This window comes from Clytia hemisphaerica, unplaced genomic scaffold (assembly GCF_902728285.1).
Source record: "Clytia hemisphaerica strain Z4C2 unplaced genomic scaffold, Clytia hemisphaerica genome assembly, whole genome shotgun sequence".
NCBI classification, from domain to species: domain Eukaryota; kingdom Metazoa; phylum Cnidaria; class Hydrozoa; order Leptothecata; family Clytiidae; genus Clytia; species Clytia hemisphaerica.
The window spans coordinates 89,647-107,946 of NW_027104287.1; the positions used below are offsets into that span (position 1 = coordinate 89,647).

The 18,300-nt window shown below is 34.0% G+C and overlaps 2 protein-coding genes across 2 annotated transcripts; both read right to left on the reverse strand.

The window, feature by feature from the left end:
- Positions 1–3,312: 3,312 nt before the first annotated feature.
- Positions 3,313–13,636, reverse strand: LOC136817032 (sodium/hydrogen exchanger 8-like). The gene is made up of 16 exons (XM_067073377.1): positions 13,495–13,636; positions 12,933–13,129; positions 12,485–12,624; positions 12,251–12,334; positions 11,976–12,077; positions 11,498–11,532; positions 11,137–11,280; positions 10,802–10,909; positions 8,979–9,082; positions 8,692–8,808; positions 8,443–8,525; positions 5,479–5,590; positions 5,108–5,253; positions 4,751–4,819; positions 4,438–4,569; positions 3,313–4,147 (listed from the first exon to the last, which is right to left on the reverse strand). The coding sequence occupies exons 1-16, from the start codon at positions 13,560–13,562 to the stop codon at positions 4,007–4,009; spliced, it is 1,782 nt and encodes a 593-aa protein (XP_066929478.1). The 5' UTR covers positions 13,563–13,636; the 3' UTR covers positions 3,313–4,006.
- Positions 13,637–14,751: 1,115 nt separating this feature from the next.
- LOC136817007 (protein odr-4 homolog) lies at positions 14,752–16,390 on the reverse strand. The gene has a single exon (XM_067073349.1). It carries the CDS (start codon positions 16,265–16,267, stop codon positions 14,873–14,875), a length of 1,395 nt encoding a protein of 464 aa, XP_066929450.1. The 5' UTR covers positions 16,268–16,390; the 3' UTR covers positions 14,752–14,872.
- Positions 16,391–18,300: the final 1,910 nt, after the last annotated feature.

Consider the following 18,300-nt stretch of genomic DNA (forward strand, 5'->3'; position numbering starts at 1 on the left):
TCTTTCGGGGCGGAAAGGTTAATCTTGAAAAAATGGTATGCTGTATAGGAGCATAGGATCTCAAAAAAGCGTTTTTAATTTGAACCATTTATTGAACAAAACACTTTTTGCTGCCTCTGCAGACGAAGCCAATTTAATTTGTTGTTTTACAGGCCGAGCTACCTAAAAAAAAGGGTCGGTCGGTCCCGGCGAAAAAAATAAAATAAAAGTAGAATTTCACCTCTAAAATCTGCTAAGGCGGCAAAAGCTATTATGTACATCTTGAAAATAATGCAAAATAGATAATAAAAAGACACGAAAAGGTCTTCATGGATAAAATGAAAAAATCAACCTAAAATTCTCAAAACCTTGGAAAAACTACCAAAATTTTGAAAAATTCGCAATAAAAATAAAAATGTATTACCAAAATCATTTTCATTTTTATTTCTATTTTTGGAATTTCAGGGTCGGTCGGGTTAAAACAACCAATCAAATTGCTCTCGCCTTAAAATCATTAATTCAAAAGAGTCATCTGTTCTAACTTTTTTTTCGAAAATATTTTGAATTATTTTTCTCAAACATCCTAGTGCTCTTTTCAACATTATATGAATTGTTTCATTTGAAGCATTGGTTGGGAAAAATGTCAAGCAATAAGTAGAAACAGTTATCGCACGTTACTGAGTGCAATAAGGAATATATTTTTCGAGCTCAGATTCTCCATCATTTCTCCATCAGTCTTTAAGAGCTTTAAATTTCAGAAAAATAAAATTCTACCTTAACATACAAAGTTCTGAAATAGCTTCCCGTGGCGAATCTAACATTTTTCTGTTTTACCGAAATTCTACCCGGGGGGGGGTGGCACTCGATCTGAAAACGACCATACGTTCGGCCCAAAATTTGGCTTCTAAAATTGGACCCTTACAGTGCAGTGAATTTCCATGAAAAGTCACACCCTTACACTGCACTTTTTCAAAATTTCTCGCCCGTTAGGGTGAAAATCTTTGCAATTTTCCAAGAAAATGTGGAATTTTTCCTCCAAAATTAACCAATTTTACCAAAAAATTGGCCTTTTATCACAATTTCCTACCCTTACAGTGCAGTTCAGTGCAGTTTTGTAATTTCCTACCCTTACAGTGCACTAGCTGAACTATGAAAAACCTACCCTTAAGGGCCGAACGTCTGGTAGGTCATTTACCTTGAGTGCCCCCTCCCCCCCGGGAAATTCTATCACCATTTGCATTAATAATGACGCTTTCAAGCAACACTGCATGAAAAACTGGGATTTCGGTTTTCTTAAATCTGTAGAAATCCGTTTGAGAAAGGTCAGAAAACGTCTGAATGTGAAATTTCTGTCGCGTTTACTTTTGTAGTAAATATGGTATTTATTTTGAGGAAATGTCTGAATGTGAAATTTCGGCATGTGAAAATATGAATGAACATGTGTTTATTTTATATTTACTACAAAAGAAATATCATATTTCCAAGAAATGATATTTCTACTGGGAAATGCCAAAATAAATCAAATTTACGTACAGTGCAGAATTGGGAAATCCCAGTTTTTCATGCAGTGCAAATTACACTTAATTACAAAGAAAAGTAGCATTTTCACGACTTTTGAATTAAGATGAAAAGGGTTGTAGGATCGAGTTTCGGTCACACGAGAGAAGTAATAACAATAACGCTATCATAACGAAGCGCTATACCAGCTTGGTCTCCCTAGAGAACAAAAGTACAAATCCGCGTTTCCAAATATTTTCTAGTCATGCATCACCATGGCCAGCAAACATGTCTTCTTGGCCTTGAGAATATAAACCGCCTTTAGGAAGACCACGCGGTAAAGCAGGGTCCGTCTGATGATCTGAAGCCTGAGCCAAGTGTGCTATGCACGTTTATGACTTTTCTTATGACCGACTATATATGAAAATATGAAAAGTTCAAAAGAGAAATTCCTTCAAAAACTACATAACATACTACACGACACTAGTACATGGCATTAGGTCTATCCAAGGAACAAGTGAATTAATTATATTTAAGCCCATATTCCAACCCATTTAGGGAGTGGTCAGAAAGTATCTACTAGGGGGGAGTGGAGGATATTTTGAAAAATCCCAAAAAACTTTCGCACCCCCTCCCCTAGCCTGGAAAAAAATTTCGAACCCCCCCTCATAAGGCCCAATATTTTTTCGCACCCCCCCTCCCCCCCCCCCCCTAATAGAAAAATTTTTACGCAAAAAAAGAATTCCTACAGATGCGGTACAAAGAGTATTATTTGTTTGTATGACAGTTTTTTATGTCAAAATTAGGTAAGGGAAATAGTTTAGCCCTGTAAAGTTGAGTATAGTCCTTTAGGGGATCTACCATTTTGATTGACGTTTACACCACGGGATTTTTTCCGTCGATTTCCATGGTTACGACGGAATTTCTCTGAAGTAAACAAAAGAAAAAACCCGTGGTGTAAACGTCAATCAAAATGGTAGTGTGATCTCCTAAAGGAATAGTTCAGGGTTAAAATAAGAATCAACGAGTTATTTTCTCTGAGTTTCCCTGAGTTTTGGGAGAAAATTACGGCTTATTTTCCCTGATACAAAATCTCCCTACATTACAGAGGCATCTCAATTGCTCAAAATATCCTGAGGGGCCACCATGGTTGGCCCCGAAGGGAGAAAATTTTGAAGATCAGGTACTCGAGACCCTAAAATACAAGCTATTCTGTTGTTAAAAGGAGTCTGAAAAGTAAAATTCTCTGAGTTTGAAATTTCCCTATAAACCTATATTTTTCAGGTTTTCGAGGGTCTGTCAACGCTCTGTGTATGTAATTTATAAGATATTAGTAGACTAAGGAGGCACAACCATGGTTTGCGCCGACGGGAGAAAATTTCGATGTTTTTCACCACCATTTTAGCTAAAAGACACTTTGTTTTGACAAATTTCTTTCTAAAAAGTACTTTTTCAAACCACTCTGATGAGCTGTGAAAGCCACTAATCTACTTCCCTCATCTAGCTCAATGCTACAAACCAAAAGGGCAAGGCGATGATGCCCAAATAATGTTAGTATGACATGTACATATATGTAATAAAATAAATTCCGAGTTGTCGGAATTTATTTTTGAAATCTTGAAACGTAAAACTATGAAATTAGACTTCCTACATTTTCTCTTGAGTTGCCCAAAAGATTTGGAACCCCCCCTTAAACCCTCAAAAAAAATTTGAAACCCCCCCTAAACCCTCGAAAAAATTTTGGAACCCCCCCTAGAATCCTCCAACCCTCCCCTAGTAGATACTTTCTGACCACTCCCTTAATTTGCTGAGGAGTAGAACAAGGAAACGTTTGATTTGGTTTATGACAAAAAAATCATTATTGAAACAAAATGAATCAGAAAATAAACAAAAATTAACAAAAAATATAAAACAATAAAAATACTAATAAAAACAAAGTTTACTCTTAAAGAAATGTCATTACAAAAATTCCCATTTTGACCCAACATCCCAATATTAAGCCTCGACTTTTAGATTCGTCAAGGACAAGCCTTTCCTAAAATAATATAGCATCACAAAATCAAGACCTAAAAATTTTAAAACTAATAAACTAATAAAGGGTTTAGATCTTAAGTTTTTCGAAAACAAAAGCGAAGAAAGTGACTGGGTTATAATGTTTATGTTTATAATCTGTATTTAGGATTGTTTTGGTTTAGCCAATCACCACTCTTAGAAGTTCATTTAATATTTATCCCAAATCTGGATGAAAAAAAGAAACGGTCCACCAGCCTGAGCAGATTCTCTTCCGGATCCATGGCCTTTACAGTGTGGAGTAATCAGAATTTTCTCGAACATTAATGTCATATCGTTGGGACTTAACGGTGCAAGATTTCACGTCAAGTAAACTGATGGAGTTGTTTAAATTTGACGTCATTAGACGCTGGTTAATTTGGACCCCCGCTTGAATCCACTAATTCATAACCAAAGAAAATAGAAAAAGAAAATGCACAAATAATTTCTACTAAAAGTTCTATAAACAATTATATTATTCTTATAAATTATCAGTGGATGCAATTTTTCTGGTTGGTTGTTGAAATTCCACCTCTATATCGCTGGTGTCAGGTGAATCACGTACTTCACTATACCATTGCGACGTCAACTTTTGCATCTCGTGTTGAGCATTCCGTAATTCCTGAGAGAGAGCGTGTAAAAAGTATAGAAAAGAAAAATAACTTAGATTTCCGCAAAACAGAAACTTGGTTGAATGTCAAGAGTTGAATGTCAAGATTCATTTATAAAAAAAGATAAAATCTGGTAAAATCAGGTTTCCTTGAAAGATTGGGTATACGATAACAGTTCTTTCACAATGTTTTATCTTTTCATGGTGCTAACTAACACCTCGTTGAAATATGCAAGTATGCTGAAATATGCTAAGGATCTGGAAAGCGAGCGAATGAAGAGGGAATAAATAACATGATTTACCTGTCTGGTCACTTTCCTGGTTAGAAAGGGTACGAGGTATTTAGCGTCGATCTTTGTGAAACCTTTCATTGCGATTCGTTTAGTTAGACGCCACTCATCATCCGTCAGTTGCTCTGCTTCAACTGCACTTCCCTATACACATGGAAAGGTAGAAGAAGAAATAAAACAGATTGCCAAAATTTTTCATACCATCATTATAATATGGTAAAAATTCCTATCCTTCTGCCTTCGCTATTAAAAACAACAAAATGAGGCTGATACAGTTCTTTCGTAAATAGGAAACGTCATGGAATATCTGAAGAATTAAAATTACCTCTGCAGCAGTTTTACTGAGACTAAGTTGGCCTTCGTTCTCGTTGTTTCTCTCCCTGCGATCCATACACTAAATCGAAGAAGAAAACTTAAAATTTACAGGGCATAAGAAATTAATCATTTCAACAATATTTTTGGAAACATAATCAAATTTGCATATTTGGGGAGTTTAATAGACGATATCGGCTTTCCGAATTCTCCCCAAATGATTACCCATGATGCATTGCGCAAAAAAATTCACGGACAATATTGACCTACTGAATGTTTTTGCGCAATGCATCATGGGTAATCATTCGGGGAGAATTTCGTTAAGCCGATATCGTCTTCTATTGATAAGAGTTTCAGTGAGATGAGATACCTTAAGCAAAGGAAGGGTGGATCCACCAAGAACCAACAAAGTGAACAAAACGATGACCAGGGTGGTGGTCACCAAAAGTCGCCGTTTGTCTTCTTCCAAACTATCCAAATTGATGGCCAATGCAAAAGCAATGGCTCCTCGAAGACCTGCACGAAACAAAATGAAGAACTTTCTGTAAATTTAATCTCTATTGTTTTAATATTGAACCTTAAGGCTTCTCACCTCTATGAAACTACTATGAAACATTTGAAAAGAAAAACTGTAACCCAGACAGTTTGCTCCACGAGCTGTGTCGAAAGTCTAAAAGATAAAAGAAAATAATGTCGACAGAGATTTCATGAATGATTTTCAAATAACTTTTATCAACTTACCACTGAACCACATGATCAGTTGGTTTCTTCTTGAAATTTTCGTTTCACGGAAGTAATTTAATACGAACGTCAAGGGAAATATGTTGACAGCTCTCCCAACTAAAATTAAGACCTATGAACAAAATGAAATGAACACTCAATTGCATACTGAATCAGAATCAGTAAATTTAAGATAGACAAGTGATACTTTTATGGACCTACCTGGTTATGCATTTAACACATATATAATTGATATCTACATAAGCGTGACCATTAAACAATCATTCAGAACACAAATAGTGACGATCTATTAAAATCAGTCGTTTGTTTCTTATAGAAAAACGTTTAGAAACCAAAATTTCATGCTCTTGAAATATTCTTTCATATTCAAGACTTCGAGAGCAAAAAAACATATCTCATCAAAAAATTCTTTAATTTTAAGAACATTGATGTATGCTTATTAATAGTGATTCTTATTAGGGGTAGGGGGTAAAAGTCGGTATCTTCAGATCTTCTTCGCCTGGTGCTTTTTCTGTTCCATATAATGATAGAAGACATTTAAAAATTTTTTTTTTTTATTTTATGCATTTTTGACTAATGCCAGCCCAAAAAACTGCCCGGGGGGGGGGGGGGGGCTTTTTTACCAAAAAATCAGCTTTTTTGAGGTTTATTCTTCATATCTCTTCCAAAACTTGCTCAAATTCAAGATTTAGTGTTTTTTATGAAAATTTAACCTATTGTGATGCATTCTGCGCAATTTTTAAGGTCAGAAGTCCAAAATCGGCCGAACCCCCCTGGGGGTACTTATTCGCACTACATGCAAAAATTGGAAAAAATGGCATTTTCTGGCCTTTTCAGTCCGTAAATATGTCAAAACTTAGTTTTTTTTTGACGTTTTTTTTTTTTTTTTTTTTTTTTTTTTTTTTTTGTTTTTTTTTTTTTCTTTTTTTTTTTTGGATTTAAATTGTGCCCGTTGGAGCCCTAAACGAGCTGTTTTAAGCTGATGTTGGGTAGCAAAATGCTTTTTAAGGCCAGTTTTGCAAGTTCGTAAACTTTAAACTAATTGATTCACACGCCTGAAATTTTCAGAGATGGAAGTCTTCAGTGAAGTCTTTAAGCAAAATGAATTTCAAGATTTTCACTTTTTTCAAAAAATTATAATGGCGTCTTGAAAAATTGCTTTTTAGCAAAAAAAATCAGATTTATCAAAATATAGCATTTTTTAAGGCAAGCTTCTACAAACTGAGTTTAAATGCTGATTGAAATTTTTTTTGCAGTGATAGTACTCTGGAGATACTCCAGGGAAATCAAAATCATTTGTCTGGGATGCGTCTATGTCCCCCATTATGGAAATAAAATCCCTGCTAAGAGCCATTTTTCAGGCAAAAATCCAAATTTGGACTGAAAATATATCTAAAATGACAATAGACATGGGCCCGAATTTTCTTGCAGTGATAGTATTCTGGAAATACTGCAGGAAAATCAAAGTCATCTGGGCTTGGGATTTGGGTATATCCACCATTTTGGAATTGAAATTCTTGCTAAAATGCAATATTTCAATCAAAATTCCAATTTTTGACTGGAAAAATCTTAAAAATGGCAATAAACATGAACCTAAAATCTTTTTGCAGTGATAGCTTCTGGAAATACTCCAGGAAAATCAAAATCATTTGGGCCTGTAGCGCACACTCAGTACCCCCAGGGGGGTTCGGCCAATTTTGGACTTCTGACCTTAAAAATTGCGCAGAATGCATCACAATAGGTTAAATTTTCATAAAAAAACACTACATCTTAAATTTGAGCAAGTTTTGGAAGAGATATGAAGAATAAACCACAAAAAAGCTGATTTTTTTGGTAAGAAAGCCCCCCCGGGCAGTTTTTTGGGCTGGAATTCGTCAAAAATGCATAAAATTAAAAAAAAAAATTTTTTAAATATCTTCTATCATTATATGGAACAGAAAAAACACCAGGCGAAGAAGATCTGAAGATACCCCCAAAAAAGTTACTCTACCCCCTACCCCTATTCTTATAGATAAAGATGCGTTTTTTGAGCTGAAAAATTCTTTTTTTACAAAAATCTGCTTGAGCCATCTTTTACCTACTTTCATGCAAAAATTCAGAAAAAAACAATGATCCAATATTTCACGAAGTACGAAAAAGCCTTTTTTTAGCCGTTTTTTAGATGAAATTTACCCCCAAATTTTTTTTTCGAAAATCGGGCTCCGTCACATTCGAGGGTTTATAGTTATGCATCTTTGTTTGAAAGAGCCAATCTCGAGAAAAGCTAATACCTAAGTAATTGATAATGTGCTTATAAAAGAATATCGAATTTGGCCAGTTTTTCTATAAAAACACGCCAAGCAACCAAAATTTCATGTCTAAAAACACATATTTTTTAAAAGTAAGCCCTCCTGAGCAAAAGAAACATCCATCTCATAAAAAAAATGAGTAATTTGACTAAGAACATTGATGTATGCTTATTAGTGATTCTTATAGATAAACATTCGTTTTTTGAGCCAACAAAATTTTTTTGCAAAAATCTGCTTTAAAGCCATCTTTTACCTACGATGGTACCCTACTTTTATGCAAAAAAATCAGAAAAAATTAACGACCTAATTTTTCACAAAGTCCAAAAAACCGGTTTTTTAGCCGTTTTTTGGCCCAAATTTGCCCAAAAAATTTTTTTTTTGAAAATCGGGCTCCGTCACATTCAAGGGTTTAATGTTATGCATCTTTGTGTAAAAAATCAGAAAAAACTAATGAGCCAATCATGAGGAAAGCTAATAACGAACGAACGAACGGACGAACAGACGAACGGACAAAGGTTAATTTATAGGACCTCCACCGGGGTAGGTCCAATAAGAGATAAAGAATAGAAAAGGAAGCCAGTGTTTAATTTACGAAAATTAACTAACACACTTTCTCTATGACAATCAACTTGCAGCTCGGATACTGAACTTGCAGATGAATGTTGGTGGAACTTACTATACTCCAGATAATAAACGCAGCTTCAAATTTATGATCATAACTGAAAATCGACATCCCAAGGTAAGCAAAAACGCACGTCTCTAATGTGAACAAGAAAAATATTATTTTAATTTCTATAGCCTAAGAAAAGTCTTACACCGATTATCAACTGACTTTAATTTTCATATTTCATTATTTTCATTTTTCACTCTGTAAAAAGCTATTACAATATTCCAGATTTTATTGGCAAAAATGTTGAGAAAATACCTCCGACGAATGCAGCCGTTCTGAAGAGATGTTGTACAGTGATTTGTGAAACAGGAGATAAGTTGAAATGTGTGTAGTGTGACATGACAATTCCACAAAATAAAATGGCCATGATACCTGTAAGAACAAAAAATGAATTTCATATTTCGTAAGCGACCCCGCGATGCAACTTATCAAAACAAGTGATAACTTAAAGTGTGAAAACCCCACTGAAATTAGCTCATGGAGATTTTCCGAATTGCATAGTTACAAAAATTCTATAATAATGAACCGGGTTTCAAGCTTACCAGATAGCTGCAAACCTTCAGCCAGACCGTACGGTGCATACGCGAAGATGAACATCATGCCTAGTTCAAGAGAGGGATGCTGTCGGAGGTCTACATATTTCGTGATGTGATTACATGAAAACGGTGTGTTGTCAAGGAAGTTTTCAAGATAGACCTTTTCATAAATTACGTCACGAACATCACTTGCCTCGTATTCAAACAATTTCCATGATGATCATCTCCCTTGAGACATTAAACGATTTTTTTTCTGAATCGAAAGTAGTTGTAATAAAATACAGTAAAATCCGCTGGGAGTTAATCACCATGTCAATAATTTCCAGACGAGGCAAGTGATGTTCGTGACGTAATTTATGAAAAGGCCTATTGATTTTCTGACGAAACTATGAATAATGTAATTGTGCCTATGGAGGATGGCATTATTTTAGGCCTTTTTTTAATTACTTTCAAATCCCAAGAAATTTTAGTTTCCCAGAGAGAAGTTGCCAAAGTAAAGAGCGATCAAACAGAGAAACATCAGTATGACCCTCAAAACGGAGACGGCCCCCAAAACGTAGGTCGTCATTAAAATGAGGATTTTGAACTGTAGATTTATCAGAATCAGACGATTTTTTTCTTTTGAAAGAATGATGGTCATACTTAAAAATGAGCATGTTTTTGATGGTTTGAGAAAGCTTCAAAATAACTTATTTGCGTCTGAAGGACATAATTATTTCAACACCAAAATTAGATAAAAATTGCATATAACTCACTCTAGCTCCTTGGATAGTGAAAATAAGTTGTGAAAATGGGGTATAGGAAACTTTCTACACCTAATGCCTTTCAGAAAATGCAGATACATCTGTGACTTTAGATGATGGGTAAAAGATATAGCATCTTAAAGCTCAACCAGTATTTTGGGGTCCTAGAACCAGTATTGATAAAACCGAACATTCTAAATATGAGAAACAGCAAAAAATCTTGGAATTCCATTCCTATCAGCTTGTAATAATAATTTATAACAAAAAATTAATATTACATATAAGTTTTCTCGCTGAATCAGCAAAAACGGCAAATTCTGTAATTTTTTTGCAAAATGTAGGAGAAAAATAACTTTAAAGCTTAACATTTTCAGTTTCAGTTAAGCTGTTTTTCAAAGATTTTCACAGCATATTCCATACATAAATGGAACTATTTTCAAAAGAGATTGGTTTTCATAAACTTGATTAAGACGTTATTAAATCAAAATTGTCATTTTGAAAATTTCTAAATTTTCAGTTTGGACTTTGCATCATCGAAAATCTTGAAATATTTAATATAAATCATAAACTTTACATCCATCGGGTCGTAAATTTAAGGGTAAACACAAATATGTTCATAGTTTCTCTCCCTATTACCACTGGTCTTAATAATTTGATTCTAACTGCACCTACGTTTTGGGGCCCCAAACTTGCGTTTTGACAACCAGGGGTATACTGTAAAAGTTTTATCAAACAAATTTATGCCCAAAACCATCTAAATCACATTTCCAAAATTATGGTCAAAATTTTGCATTCATATCTTAAAGATATCTCGAGAAATCGCTAAAATTTCAAATTTCCGTTTCTGGGGGCCATTAGAAAAAAGCTACCTATCTTTAAGCCATTGAAAAATATTGTTGAAATTTTAAATTTTGAAAAAGAACTTCTGAGAAATAAAGTAGAGATGTTAAAGTTTTTCATGCAGCAAAAATTTTTGTAAAACGTCTTTTCCTCTAGATTTGAGAGAAATTTTAAATTTGATCGACGTTTTGGGGGCCACATACTGTATGCAAATGTGAGAGTGATACTAAAAATGAATGAAAAGATATGAGAGCACTCAGTGCAGCAGAAACGACGCCAATTAATGATGAACCAAAAAAGATCTTCACAAACGCCACAACTGACGACATGAAGGTTGTTGAATTTAACACTGCTCTAAGATAACAAGAACAATTTCATGGTAGGATCGATAACTAGTCCAGTTCTTAACTAGTCTAGTTCCAGTTCTTTTAAATTGCTTGACATTTGAAATATTTGGATGCCTTAAGAAAATCACATTGTTTACCAAAGCATGCTCCTATTACGGCAGCTTCAAGAAGGCCGATTATTGCACTATTTCATCAAGTGTACGACTATTCAGACAAAGAGAAACATTTGTTTACCTAGTAAGGACAATAGCTACGGCATCGTTCAAAATGCTTTCCCCAAACACTAACATGTTTAACAAGGGGTCCACGTTTAAAGCATGGAAGATGGCCAACGTCGCAACAGGATCCACAGCTGAGATCAGTGAACCAAATACGAAACTGAAAGGTGAAATGGGATAGTTGTGAGAAAAAAACAAGGCGATAAATAAAACTTGTCATAGGGAAGAGTTCGGATTTGGGATCCTTTTTCCGAATCCGCTGACGACTTCCAAAAGTGAATCTATTCTCCAAGAACTACGACAATTATAATAATTAACTGGGAATTATTAGTATATTTATAGCGCAAACCATAGGGAAACCATACTTTCAAAAATACCTCTCTTTTGAAGTAAGTGGGTGAATGATGTTTCCCTGTAAGAAAAAGAAGAAAAACGATGATGACAATGATAACATACCATACTAGATATAATCATATACCTGTAGGCAGAAACAGCCATTGAATAATTCATGATATACACCATGGCTTGGTAATAATTTTTTTTGATTTTGCTTTAAACAAAGTTTGATTTTTTGTGTACCACTCTTGTTCAAAGAAGTTCATTAAAATAAATCTATTGTCAGTTTCATTAACAATTTTTTATGACTCAAAGTAATCAAGAAAATCATTAAAAAGGAAACATTCGAACGTTCGATTATGGGAGTGTTTTATGTGAAACATTCGACTATTGACATAATCAATCCTTTGTTTTTGCCTCTAGGTATAATATAATAAAACATAGCTCAGAGTAAGCCTTGAAAAATAAATCTTGCATCATTATTAGATTATTTATATTTAAAAGTTCAAAAGCACTTACCTTTCCCAGAATATAAATGACACCTCCTACAATTACAGCAGATATCAGGGTGCCAAATACTGCGAATACAATGATCGAGCCAATGTTGGCAAAGAAATTACCCTGAAAGATGATTACAACAGACTTGATATATAAAGAGGATTTATTTGGTAACAGCACGAACAAGGGGTGAAGTATACTGTTTAGTTTTATATCAGTGAGCGCTCAATGAGTGAAATGTGAATGACAATTTTGTACAACATATTTGGGCTTGGAAAATTAATAGGAACATATACCTTGTGTAAATTATAACCCGACTCGAAAATGATTGGAGGTAGAAGGATTAAGAAGAAAATGGTTGGATCAAATAATTCTTCTTTCTAAAATAACAAAAAGAAGCTGACATAGCTGAAGGACATTTAGAAAGCACGATGATAGATCATTTTAGACGTGTGCGTGAATTGAAATAGAAAAAAATTATTCAAAAAAGCAAAGTAAAACTATTGAACAAATCTAAAAGTAAAGGGTACCTCCCAATCTGCTAAGTTGTACTTTTTTAAGAGTTGGATGAGACCTCCAAGCATTGCACCAACAAACACAATCGCCACACTCTCAGGAAGGTATGAAAACTTTGTTTTGATTAGAAAATGAATCGTGATAATGCATAACCCTGAAGAAAAAAAACACGTATATTTTGTTGAAACTTTCGTACATTTATCTATTTTAAAATCAAAATTTAAAATTATCTAGAACTTTATACACTAAATTGATTTGTAAAAGACTGCCTCATCTAAACATAAATTCAATTATCCATTAAAAACTATAATTAATTGGTGTTTCATAATAATGTTTTCATTTTATATTTGGATTTATGGAATTTATTAATGAGAGAAAACCTACAATAAAAGTTCTCAAGTATTATAAAGTCTTTTAATCTCAAAAGGTAAGTAAAGAAGTAAATTTCAAAGCATTGGGTACCAAGAACGGACAACACAAAGAAGATGGTCATGGATCCATGTTTCTCTTTCTCCTCAGCTGATTCTTCAGGTTTTGGAGTGGTCGTAGTAGTTGTTACTGTTGTGGTCGTTGCATTGACAGTGGAATTACTGGTGGTGCTGGAGTTTGTGAAAGGTGTTGTCAACGGAGGAGACTGTGTTGTTGCTTTTGCATCATCACTATTAAAAGTGCAAATAAAATAATAAAAGAGATTGTTCATGACACTTATTGTCATTTGATAGACTGGCTCGTGGATGGCGCTGAAAAGTATAGGACAGACTTTTTGACTTTCCTTGAACACGCAGAAAACAAACAGGGTTTATGTGTTTATTATAGTTTTAGAACTTTAATGGAATTCAGAAATATTTTTTATTGCTTTCTTTTTTAAGTTAAAAATTTCAAGATGGTAGAATCTTCTAGTCTTCTTTACTAGACTGTGCTCCATCAAAATTGAAAGTTATGGGGTAGTGATATATTTTACCTATCAGCCTTCCTACGACTCGACAATTTTATAAATAAAACAGACAGAAGAAAAAAATCTTACCCTTCACCAGTAGATGGTTTGATCAGAAAAAGACAACAAATTACAATCAGCTTTGCAGGAAAAATCATCTTCAAACCAGTGTTGTACCAACCAAATCTATCTTTTTTGATTTCATTACTTTATTTTACCTTACAAACTTCTAAACAAAATAATAGAAAAATATTTTCAAATAATAGAAGAAACAGGTCAATTAATTTTTTGAATTCTCTTTTGATGAAAAACAAACTAAATTATTATCGTCAGTGAAGTTCGAGGAGAGCCTCAAATTTTGTCTACAAAAAGTTCTTCAAGAAAGAAAAACACTGATAACAAAATTATTGTCAGTATAATAATCAATTCCTAAAAAATTGGCTATAATTGACAAACAGTGATGAACGAATAGATATCAAATCCTTTACATAACAAATTTTTCTTGCTACCTGTTGCTACCTATATTCTAAGTAAAAATAAAAATTTATAAATTAAATGACTAAAATTCTTCTTTTTTGCATTTCTTTTTATTAACCCTTTAAGTGCCGATGTCGTATATATACGACATGGGCTATATAGGAGGGCGAAGCCCTCCTGTAATGCCCAGTTTGAGTTAGAAATCGTTATTTTTGGTCGAACTCGTAGGAATTAGATTGTCCTTTATGGTCAAGCAAAAAAAAATTCAAAAGTGAGTCTTTCCAGCGAAATTTTAAGCAAAAAAGTCAAAAAAATGCAAAAAATTGACAAAAATTCACTTTTTTGAGATTCTGACCGTTTTTTGACTATTTTTGGTCAACGAGTGATCCAAGAACCTCCAAATTTGGCCCTGTTTTACTTTATTCTGTCTTCTAGTGAATTGATTTGAAATTTTACCACTGGGCACCTTTTCACCAGTTCAGTCAGGTCCGCGCAGCGGGCCTGACTGCTTTAATTCCCTAACCTACCCCCCCCCTTGGCCGCCGCCCACCACGCCCTTCCTAAATCGGGCGGCGCCGAAGGCGCCCAAAAGAAAGAAGAGACTCTAAGCTATCCAACGAGCTATATACGAGCTTCTAATTCCTTCTAGATCAGGAGATATAAGCCCTTAAAGTTTGAACTAGCGATTTTTTAAAAAAAACTTAGAAAAAAGGACCCTGGCACTCAAAGGGTTAAATAAGTCTAAAAAAATAAGTAGCCATTCCTATTCTCCCACTGGAAAAAATAAAACATTTTGTAGATTTGCTTCTTAGCAGAGAGTTTTCAAGAATCCCTTTGATATTTTTGAAACCCCTACAAAATTTACAAAAAATAATTCTAATTCTATTTAAGTTATTGTCCTAAATTTCTCAATTCATATTAAAGCACCATATCAAATCGAAACTAACTTAAGAACATTAGGAAATACATTTTATGATTTAGTAATTGTTTATTACAAAATTAAATTCAGCAAAATAGCAATCAAGATCACCATAACCCCAACAAGCAAATAAATATGTTTCTTGCCTCCTTGTTCATCTAATAAAGAGTTGCTAAGTTCAGAAACTATGTCTGATTGTTGATCACTAGGTTTTTCAGGCAAATGAAAAAGCATCGACGCTTCTGACACATCAGGGGACCTTTCCAAGTAGACCAGCTCTGATTGCTTTGTTGAAACATTCAACAGCTCTGAAAACCGTGAAAGGATATCATCAACAGATTCATCTTTGAATGAATAATCACAGAAGTAGGCTGGACTATTTGGAACTTGAACGAAAACACGTGTTGGTGATACAAGGCTCCACTCCTCAACTTGGTCCAGGTTGTTGACATCTGCTTCTTCACATAACAATTCTACTCTGGTCAGAAGACTTCTTATCAAGTCAACTTTTAAAGATGTAATTGCTTTTCCATAAGATGCTTTTGAATTAAGAGCAGCTTTTGCATGGATTGCTCCAAAAAACTTTACTTCCAAATATGTGACTTCTTGCTCTACAACCTCTTCCACCTTTTTGACAGCAGGTGATTTAAATAAAGTGAAGGTCATGCACTTGCCAATTTGAACATCCTGTTTGTTTTTGGATTTTGATTTTGTATTTGATAAAATATTTGTTGCAATAAGCTGCTCATCGTCTAAAAGTTTGCAATTTTCTGTGGCATATGCATTCCAAATTTGATCAATTTCGTATCGACAAGCTGCTAGAATGGATTTTTCTGTTTCAGTTGCTTTAGAAGACAGTGGGACACTTACATTGATATGAACATCGATGTTTGTGGCAACAGTATGCCAATTAGAGAGGAAAGATTGGAATTTGCACTCTACTGGTTTAGCGGTGGCTTGTTTATCCAACAAATCAATACTTCTGCAAGTCAGCTTTTTGGTTGCTGAACATATATGCAACAAGTAACGATCAGAGTGCAAATAAGCCTTTTTTAACCATTTGTTTGGTTCCAAACGCATTTGAAGGCTGTGTAAGCATTGAGAAAACTTTGCTTGATTTTTAGAAGCTACATCTGTAGGACAATAAATAAACATTCCCAATACAGATATGCCTCCAATGAGCATTCTATTAACTTGGCGACCATGTTCTGCTACCCATTTTACATCAAATAATTCATCATTTTTATTTGTTTTGGAAGGTTTACTTTTCCTTGGGCTTCCAATGTCATCAGCTTCAGTAGCAGCTTCCTCTTCCACAGGGTCTGGAGAGTCAATGAAATGTGTGACAAAGTCTTTAGGCTCACTTTGTTGTCCTAGCAGCAGTCCAATTTGGAAGTTTGCTTTTTTATAAAGATTTTCCAGGACTTGATCTTCAACTGACTTTTCAATCAATAAACTACGACCCATAATGGACTTTTATTAATTTGAAATTCTTGAAAAAAGAATAACATAATTAGTACGAGGATTTAGATATTGCTAAGAACCAGACTTTTCACCCTGTCCATATATTTCATAAAAAAGAAAAGGAATTATTCAATATTTTCAAAGGAAAGTTTTTTAGAAAAATTTTTACATTTAAAACTTGCTCAGGGATTCATGTATTTTCGCAAAAATAATTTGGTGCTCTAACTGTAACAGGAAAACTGTTATCTGTATTTCTATGGAATAAGATTTATTCATATTTCAAAAACAAAACTCCTTACGTATTATGGTGGGAAATCTTGTATTCCCAAAGTAAAATTGTGTATTCTGTTAAGGAAAATTCTGAACTTCTGATCTTCAAAGGACAATGACAGACTTTGGTATATATATGACCATTGCGAACCACTGTGATTTTCCTTGAGTGGTACCATAATACTTTCAACACCAAAAAATTTCAGGACACCATTTGAAACCATTTTTGAGATTTTAGCCTGAGAAAATTAGACTTTAACTCTAAATATCACATTTTAGTAGGAAATGCAATACCATATTGGCAGACTTAAGCAAATTTCAAAACCAAACCATTTTGGTTACTCCCAGAGTATATCCAGAATACTTTCAACACCAAAAAATTTCAGGACCCTATTTGAAACCATTTTTGAGATTTTAGCCTGAGAAAATCAGACTTTAACTCTAAATATTGCGTTTTAGTGGGGAATTCAATACCATAGCATAATGGCAGACTTGGGCAAATTTCTGACCCAAACCATTTTGATTCTCCCAGAGTATTTTCAGAATACTTTCAACACCAAAAAATTTTAGGACACCATTTGAAACCATTTTTGAGATTTTAGCCTGAGAAAACCAAGTTTTAGCTTGAAATATTGGCATTTAGCATGAAAACTCAATTTCTAGGGCGCCATTATGGATTTATAGGAAATTTTTGAAAACTCAAGATTGATTTTTCCCCGGAGCTTTCTCTGAAGTGTTTCATTGCTGAAAATTTCAAGTGTGTACCTTAAAATGTTTAAAAGTTGTGGGTCCTCAAAAATGCTGCTTTCATGCATTTTGCTACCCAGAATCCGAGAAAATCAGCCTTTTTAGCTTGAAATTGAAATATTGAGCAATCTCGCTGGGGTTATTTTGTCTTTTTATGTTAAATATTAGTACAAGACACCATTTAGAAACCATTTTGACCCTTTACTGGGCTTTCATAGTCTTAAAATGGGCAAAAAATGCCATTTTTACTCATTTTTCGCTTTAGTTTGAATCAAAGACCCCCTAGGGAATGCTGGATTTTTTACCTAGGAGGTTAAAAATTGCGCAAAATGTCTTACAATAGTTTAAATTTTCTACTACACTTTCAATTTTTTGACATCATGCTAAAAATGGGAGTTGACGATCTACCCTATTTACAGATTCTGGGGTTGCAGACTGACTGGTTTCATTCTCATTGCTTGCCTACTGTCTTTTAAAGCCTTCTGTTCTCGTTGTATCTAAGCTTAACTTTAATTTTTAAAGTGTCCCATTCTTTTCTCATGTTTTCAGAATTTCGCTTTCTCTTTTTCTTGCCAATTTATTTCTTTGTAAAATTGATAACTCAGATGCTTGTCCCTCACTTTCTCTTTTTCTGGCCTGTTGTAATCTCTTCCTCTCTTTCCTTCTTGCAATACTCCTCTTTTGCCTCATCATTTTTAAGTCGTTATCTTTTCTGATTTTCCCTGATCTTCTCTATCCTTCCTCTTTTCATCTCTTTAAATTAAATACTTCACCTCCCAATGAATCTTTCATACACTGTCGATCACTTTTAGAGAGAGAAACTTACAAAAAATTGAAAAAAACAAACAAATTTGAAACTAAACTTTCAGCGGGATGCCCAATTTTATAGGTGTTACGTACGGGACATTCATGAAGAACCATCTCCAATAAGGCTCAATTCAGTTAAAATATCTTTTTTTCTATAGTTTTTACAGCAAATTTTAAATTTTAGTTACAATCCACATATATCAATTAAGAAA

Bases quoted from the DNA above. Each gene is read 5' to 3' on its own strand.
- LOC136817032 (XM_067073377.1), bottom strand. From the start codon at position 13,562: ATGATTTTTCCTGCAAAGCTGATTGTAATTTGTTGTCTTTTTCTGATC. The intron at 8,526-8,691 runs GTATTTTCTCAA...TGTTCACATTAG, and splicing joins AACGGCTGCATTCGTCGGAG to AGACGTGCGTTTTTGCTTAC. The intron at 4,148-4,437 runs GTAAATCATGTT...GCTCTCTCTCAG, and splicing joins CCAGGAAAGTGACCAGACAG to GAATTACGGAATGCTCAACA.
- LOC136817007 (XM_067073349.1), bottom strand. From the start codon at position 16,267: ATGGGTCGTAGTTTATTGATTGAAAAGTCAGTTGAAGATCAAGTCCTG.